General features: G+C 51.1%; 1 protein-coding gene across 2 annotated transcripts in view; it reads left to right on the forward strand.

Annotated features, from left to right (window-relative positions):
- FAM168A (family with sequence similarity 168 member A) overlaps positions 1–6,966 on the forward strand; it is a 64,149-nt gene extending 57,183 nt beyond the window's left edge. For both annotated transcript variants that reach the window (XM_060263972.1, XM_060263971.1), the window contains 3 exons: positions 93–267; positions 4,129–4,259; positions 6,776–6,966. In XM_060263972.1, the coding sequence (XP_060119955.1) occupies positions 93–267; positions 4,129–4,241 (288 nt within the window). In that variant the 3' untranslated portion in view covers positions 4,242–4,259; positions 6,776–6,966. The remainder of the gene's footprint in view (positions 1–92; positions 268–4,128; positions 4,260–6,775) is intronic.
- The last annotated feature ends 1,107 nt before the right edge of the window (positions 6,967–8,073 follow it).

The raw sequence follows: 8,073 nt of genomic DNA on the forward strand, positions 1-8,073 counted from the left end.
GAATATAAATAACTGAAAGCACGCACGGCTGGATTTTTGTTTTGCAAGAGCTCTCTGCTGATGACGCGGTCTCTCTCCGCACTTCCCCGCAGGGAGCGTATTACACGCAGCCGGTGTATGCAGCGCAGCCTCATGTCATCCATCACACCACCGTGGTCCAGCCAAACAGCATCCCTTCGGCGATCTATCCGGCTCCCGTGGCTGCCCCCAGAACCAACGGCGTCGCCATGGGAATGGTCGCTGGGACCACCATGGCAATGTCGGCAGGTGAGAACTGGAGGGCAAGAACAACTGCTTTCGTGACTCTTGCAATAGAATATGGTTACATGTAAAGTGAAAGTTGCTTTCTTTCCACCTCCCTCTCCTCCTTTCCACATATTTCTTCCTTCCTTCCCTCCCTCCCTCCTTCCTGCCCTCCCTTCTTCCCTCTTTCCTTCCCTCCCTCCCTCTTTCCTTCTCTCCTTCCTTCCTTCCCTCCCTCCTTCCTTCCTTCCTTTCATCCCTCCCTCCCTCCTTCCCTCCCTCTTTCCCTTCTTCCTTCCCGCCTTCCTAACTCCCTCCTTCCCTCCCTCCCTCCTTCCCTTCTTCCTTTCCTCCTTCCTTCCTTCCTGCCTGCCTCCCTTCCTCCCTCCCTCCTTCCCTTCTTCCTTCCCACCTTCCTTCCCTCCCTTCTTCCTTCCTTCCCTCCTTCCTTCCTTCCCTTCTTCCTTCCCTTCTTCCTTTCCTTTCTTTCCCTCCTTCCTTCCCTTCTTCCTTTTCTCCTTCCCTCCCTCCCTCCTTCCCTTCTTCCTTCCTTCCTTCCTTCCTTCCTTCCTTCCTTCCTTCCTTCCTTCCTTCCTTCCTTCCTTCCCTCCTTCCTTCCCTTCTTCCTTTTCTCCTTCCTTCCCTCCCTCCTTCCCTTTTTCCTTCCCTCCTTCCCTCCCTCCCTCTGTCATCTGATGTTCCTGTCTTGCAGCTCTCAAACATCTTATGTTTATTCTATGTGTCTCTTATATTAAGCAAGTTTGGCCCGCCCTGTTTTACACCAAAGGGCCACTGTTCCTTCTCCGGCACCTGCTGAACTACTCAGAAAACGGCTGGAGCCATTGTGAGTCAGGAGTTGTCGGGGCTTCCCCCCCCCCCCCCATCAAGAGCTCCTTTGCATATTAGGCCACGACCCCTGATGTAGCCAATCCTCCAGGAACTTAAAGGGCTCTTATTCCAGGGCCCACTGTAAGCTCCAGGAGGATTGACTACATCAAGGGGTGTGGCCTAATACGCAAAGGAGCTACTGTTCTCTCTCCCCCCTCGCCTATGTTCCCTTTGGTTCTTTTGTTCCCTCTTCGGTGATTTTGTAGCAAAACAAGGAGGAAGGTCTTGTGTTTGGCTCCGCCTCCTGAGGCAGCCATTTTAGTTTGGCTCCTCCCCCTCCCGGGGAAGCCATTTTGGGGTGGCTTCCAAAATTCCTAAGGGGCTCACAGGCTTGGAAAGTTTGCATTCCCTTGCAATAATGTCTGCGTGATCCTTGGAGCTACGTTTGGGTTGCCAGGTCCAATTTAAGAAATATCTGGGGACTTTGCGGGTGGAGCTCTCGCTCCTCTTTCCCAGCAAATATAAAAACGCTCATGTCCTCTGTGCTTGGGCTTCCTTTGCATTTGGCTCCACCTCCCATGATGGCCATTTTGTGACTCCGCCCACGGCCTTGTGTCAGAACCCCAAAGGTGCCCCTAGGCTCAAAAATGCTGAGGGACTCCGCTTACAGAGAGCTGGTTCGGTGTAGTGGTTAAGTGTGCAGACTCCTGTCTGGGAGCACCGGGTTTGATTCCCCACTCCTCCACTTGCACCTGCTAGAATGGCCTTGGGTCAGCCAGAGCTCTCGCAGAGCTGTCCTTGAAAGGGCAGCTTCTGAGAGAGCTCTCTCAGCCCCACCCACCTCACAGGGTGTCTATTGTGAGGGGAGAAGATAATGGAGATTGTAAGCCACTCTGAGTCTCTGATTCAGAGAGAAGGGCGGGGTATAAATCTGCAATTCTTCTTTTCATGAACTCTTATCTGGGAGAACCGGGTTTGATTCCTCACTCCTCCGCTTGCAGCTGCTGGAATGTCTTGGGTTAGTCAGAGCTCTTGCAGAGTTGTCCTTGAAAGGGCAGCTGCTGTCAGAGCTCTCTCAGCCCCACTCACCTCACGGGGCATCTGTTGTGGAGGAAGAAGGTAAAGGAGATTGTGACCCGCTCTGAGACTCTGAGATTCGGAGTATAGGGCGGGATATAAATCCAACATCTTCAGTATCTACACTGTAAGGAGGAAATTGATAGCAGTGAAGGCCAAGAAACTGGAGCCACTCTCTCTGCGTTCTTGGAGGAGCACCACGGGTAAACTGCCTTGCAGAGTGTTATCTGTGGTGTTGGTGCCCCCAGCTGGCTCATGCGAAAACCTCCGAGCCCCGTCTGTTGCAAGGGAACAGCTCAGTCCTTGAGGGATCTTGGCTCAGCACAGGCTGCGCTCGTGAAAGCTTTAAAAGCATTAAAAAGAATTAAAGCCGATTCTCCCCCTCTCCCTTTCCCCCCTCCCTCCCCTTCCCATCTCATCAGATAACTATCCCTTGTTCCCCCTGAGATTTTACGCCAGGGGTGGCCAAACTGTAGCTCGGGAGCCACATGTGGCTCTTTCACACATATTGTGTGGCTCTCGAAGCCCCCACGGCCCTTTTGGCCAGCATTTGTATCTTTAAATAACTTCTTCACAACAAGGCAGCTGGCAGCTTTGGAGAATGCATTTAAAGTTAAAGTTGCTTTCTTTCCACCTCTCTCCCCCCTTCCCCAACTTCCTTCCTCCCTCCCTTCCTTCCTGGGAACTTGGAGAATACATTTAAAGTTGCTTTTTTCCACCTCCCCCTTTACTCCCTCCCTCTTTCCCTTCCTTCCTCCCTCCCTCTGTCCTTCCCTTCCTTCCTGGCAGCTTGGAAAATACATTTAAAGTAAAAGTTGCTTTCTTTCCACCTCTCTCTTCCTCTTTCCTCCCTCCCTCTCTTCCTCTTTCCCTCCCTTCCTCCCTCCCTCCGTCCTTCCCTCCCTTCCTGGCAGTTTGGAGAATACATTTAAAGTTAAAGTTGCTTTCTTTCCACCTCTCCCTCCCCCTTTCCTTCCTCCCTCCCTCCATTCCTGGGAGCTTGGAGAATACATTTAAAGCTAAAGTTGCTTTCTTTCCACCTCTCTCTCCCCCTTTCCTTCCTCCCTTCTACCTCCCTTCCTTCCTGGGAGCTTGGAGAATACATTTAAAGTTAAAGTTGCTTTCTTTCCACCTCTCCCTCCCCCTTTCCTCCCTCCTTCCCTCCCTTCCTCCCTCCCTTCCTCTGTCCTTCCCTTCCTTCCCGGAAGCTTGGAGAATACATTTAAAGTTAAAGTTGCTTTCTTTCCACCGCTCCCTCCCCCTTTCCTCCCTCCCTCCCTCCCTTCCTGGGAGCTTGGAAAATACATTTAAAGTCAAAGTTGCTTTCTTTCCACCTTCCTCCTTCCCTCCCCCCCTTCCCTTCTTTCTTTCCTGACAGCTTGGAGATTCCATTTAAAGTTAAAGTTGCTTTCTTTCCACCTCTCCCTACTCCTTCCCCATATCCCTTCCTCCCGCCTTCCCGCAAACATCTGACGTTCACGTCTCGCAGCGCTCAGACATCTGACGTTTCGTCTGTGTGGCTCTTACATCAAGCAAGTTTGGCCACCCCTGTTTTACGCCATCTTTTAGCTGTATAGTAGGATGTCTCTATTTATTATGCGTTTTATGGTATTTAAAGGTAGTTATTATGGTTGCGCCTTAGTTGAATGTTTTACAACTGACATCACCTGCTCGGAGCCTGTCCTCGGGGGTGGTCTATCGATTTAATCTACAAGGATAAAAGATGAGTGGCCAGGGTGTTTGCTGGCGTCCCTCCTGATTGGCTCAGTGGTAGAGCACCTGCTTGGGAAGCAGAAGGTCCCAGGTTCAATCCCCAGCATCTCCAAAAAAGGGTCCAGGCAAATAGGTGTGAAAAACCTCAGCTTGAGACCCTGGAGAGCCGCTGCCAGTCTGAGAAGAGAATACTGACTTTGATGGACCAAGGGTCTGATTCAGTATAAGGCAGCTTCATATGTTCATATTCTTCCCCCCCTCTTCCAGGCACTCTGTTGACCACCCCGCAGCACACCGCCATCGGCGCACATCCCGTCTCGGTGCCAACGTACAGGGCTCAGGGGGCCCCTGCCTACAGCTACGTACCTCCACATTGGTAATCTCATTGGCCAATCCACGTAAGTGGGGGGCGGGGATAAATTACTGAAGTGGGGAGAGGGGAGGGAGGAGCGCCGTGCCCGGGACGGTTATTTCTAGGCAGGTCGAAGCGTCATGTGTCCCGAGGAAAAAAAGGGGGTTTCTGTATCTCGTCCTGGAAGCCGTCGACGGAACAAGACCGATTTCCCACCAGCCTCATGCCACTCCCACGCTCCTTGGGTCAGCCATAGCTCTGGCAGAGATTGTCCTTGTAAGGGCAGCTACTCTGAGAGCCCTCTCCAGCCCCACCCACCTCACAGGGTGTCTGTTGTGGGGGAGGGAGGGAAAGGAGATTGTGAGCCGCTCTGAGACTCTTCGGAGTGGAGGGCAGCATATGTCCAATATCTTCATCTACCTCACAGGGTGTCTGTTGTAGGGGAGGAAGGGAAAAGAGATTGTGAGCCGCTCTGAGACTCTTCAGAGTGGAGGGCAGGATATAAATCCAATACCTTCATCTACCTCACAGGGTGTCTGTTGTAGGGGAGGAAGGGAAAAGAGATTGTGAGCCGCTCTGAGACTCTTCGGAGTGGAGGGCGGGATATAAATCCAATATCTTCATCTACCTCACAGGGTGTCTGTTGTGGGGGAGGAAGGGAAAGGAGATTGTGAGCCGCTCTGTGACTCTTCAGAGTGGAGGGCAGGATATAAATCCAATATCTTCATCTACCTCACAGGGTGTCTGTTGTGGGGGGGGGGGGAGGGAAAGGAGATTGTGAGCCGCTCTGAGACTCTTTAGAGTGGAGGGCAGGATATAAATCCAATATCTTCATCTACCTCACAGGGTGTCTGTTGTGAGGGGGAGGGGAAGAGAAAGGAGATTGTGAGCCGCTCTGAGACTCTTCGGAGTGGAGGGCGGGATATAAATCCAATATCTTCATCTACCTCACAGGATGTCTGTTGTGGGGGTGGAAGGTAAAAGAGATTGTGAGCTGCTCTGAGACTCTTCGGAGTGGAGGGCGGGATATAAATCCAATATCTTCATCTACCTCACAGGATGTCTGTTGTGGGGGAGGAAGGTAAAGGAGATTGTGAGCTGCTCTGAGACTCTTTGGAGTGGAGGGCGGGATATAAATCCAATATCTTCATCTACCTCACAGGGTGTCTGTTGTGGGGGAGGAAAGTAAAGGAGATTGTGAGCCACTCTGAGACTCTTCGGAGTGGAGGGCGGGATATAAATCCAATATCTTCATCTACCTCACAGGGTGTCTGTTGTGGGGGAGGAAGGTAAAGGAGATTGTGAGCCGCTCTGGGACTCTTCGGAGTGGAGGGCGGGATATAAATCCAATATCTTCATCTACCTCACAGGGTGTCTGTTGTGGGGGAGGGAGGGAAAGGAGATTGTGAGCCACTCTGGGACTCTTCGGAGTGGAGGGCGGGATATAAATCCAATATCTTCATCTACCTCACAGGGTGTCTGTTGTGGGGGAGGGAGGGAAAGGAGATTGTGAGCCGCTCTGGGACTCTTCGGAGTGGAGGGCGGGATATAAATCCAATATCTTCATCTACCTCACAGGGTGTCTGTTGTGGGGGAGGAAGGTAAAGGAGATTGTGAGCCGCTCTGGGACTCTTCGGAGTGGAGGGCGGGATATAAATCCAATATCTTCATCTACCTCACAGGGTGTCTGTTGTGGGGGAGGAAGGGAAAGGAGATTGTGAGCAGCTCTGAGACTCTTCGGAGTGGAGGGCAGAATATAAATCCAATATCTTCATCTACCTCACAGGGTGTCTGTTGTGGGGGAGGAAGGTAAAGGAGATTGTGAGCCGCTCTGGGACTCTTCGGAGTGGAGGGCGGGATATAAATCCAATATCTTCATCTACCTCACAGGGTGTCTGTTGTGGGGGAGGGAGGGAAAGGAGATTGTGAGCCACTCTGGGACTCTTCGGAGTCGAGGGCGGGATATAAATCCAATATCTTCATCTACCTCACAGGGTGTCTGTTGTGGGGGAGGAAGGTAAAGGAGATTGTGAGCCGCTCTGGGACTCTTCGGAGTGGAGGGCGGGATATAAATCCAATATCTTCATCTACCTCACAGGGTGTCTGTTGTGGGGGAGGAAGGTAAAGGAGATTGTGAGCTGCTCTGGGACTCTTCGGAGTGGAGGGCGGGAAATAATCCAATATCTTCATCTACCTCACAGGGTGTCTGTTGTGGGGGAGGAAGGTAAAGGAGATTGCAGGCCGCTCTCAGACTCTGCTGGGCCTTTTCTACTCAAAAAAGCCCTGTGGTGAAACAATGGTGATCAGGGGGATTGGCCTGATATGCAAATGAAGTTCTGCTGGGCTTTTTCTACAAAAAGAAAAAAAAGAAAAAGTGTCCTCGTTAGGAGAATTGCTGCTTTGAGAAACTGGTTTCCAAGCAAAGGTGTTAACTGGGCAGGAGAGGGAGACTGATTTCACTCCCCGCTCTTGACAGGAGAGATGAAAATCCAGCCTTAGCTTTTGCTGTGTTGCTGCTTCTAACTTCTGTCCAAACTCTCTCTCTCTCTCTTTAACTTTCAGATCCAGAGTCAACCATTGTATGCAACAATTCAAGTCGTACATCGGTGCTGGAGCGGCCGTCCCACGTCACCGAGTCCGTTAGCGAGAACAAAAAAAAACAAAAATCAAGTGCAAGGGTCACTTTATGCATTCTTTAGGGATTTAATTTGTAAAACTTTTTTTAAAAGTTCATTTTGTAAAAAAAAAAAAAACCGCTTCCCCACCACGGCCCCGAAGCTCCCTCGCTCCCCTCTTGTTTTCCTCTCCTTCCCCAGATAGCTTCGTGTCATTTATCGATGCTGAGCAATAGCCCTGCTTTTCCTTCCTTCGCTTCTCACGTCCCCTACTTCTCCTGTTTTATTCGCAAAATCCATTTTCAGCCACGCTGGCAAGAGTGGGTGACGTTTCGAGGTGGCCTAGGGGGGGAAAGTGTTGGCTCCTTTCTGGTTTTGGTTTTGTTTATTTTGATGTGCTTGAAAAATGAAATCAGAGTTGGAGGCGCAGAGGTGCACGCTCGTGCAGGCTCACCCCCCCCCAGACACACACGCACACACAGAGATGTTCATCTTCCACAGTATGGTAAACGGTATTGGCGGATAGGTGTCGGAATCATACTTACAATTCATTATCTGCACCGAAACTCGTTCCCTCGCTTCCAGATAGGTGTTGGAATCATACTTACAGTTCATTATCTGCTCCGAAACTCATTCCCTCGCTTACTCGAGTAGGCAATTATATGGAAGAGCCCCTTGTGTTATAGGAAGCAGGAAAGCCATCGCACACCACCTCTGCTAGCGCTTGTCAAAATTGTGAAGTAGTCCACCCCCACCCCACCAGAAAACAGGAAAGCACAGGGCCAAGAACCATTCGAATCATAGGAAAAGCAACACATTCATAGGAGCGGAGACATTGCATCGATTGCGCAGCCATTTCATCGCGTACTCGGTTCACAAAGGGGAGAACGTCTGTACAGAAGGCGAAAGATAGTTCCAAATCCTTTTGCTCGGACTGGATGCTCCCACAGCATGCCAGTGACTCAAGGGGGAGCCAGAGTGGTTGATACGAGGGCTGCTGTCTCTTTAGCGACCAGTTTCACTCCACCAACTTGCTTGCAAGTTAACTTTGTAAAATCCACGTCCCTTGCCGGTCCACCTGTTGTGTTTCAGTGCACAAAGCAGCGTCCGAATCATAGGTCATGCCTACAGGTCTGCCCCTCCCTGCGCCTTCGCCCAACAGTTTCAACACGTGCCAGCCCAAATACCACGTCGAATTCCTAACTGTCTTGGGTGGCGCAAATTGGCCGTAAAGACGCAGGAAGC

Source organism: Heteronotia binoei, unplaced genomic scaffold, assembly GCF_032191835.1.
Source record: "Heteronotia binoei isolate CCM8104 ecotype False Entrance Well unplaced genomic scaffold, APGP_CSIRO_Hbin_v1 ptg001531l, whole genome shotgun sequence".
NCBI classification, from domain to species: domain Eukaryota; kingdom Metazoa; phylum Chordata; class Lepidosauria; order Squamata; family Gekkonidae; genus Heteronotia; species Heteronotia binoei.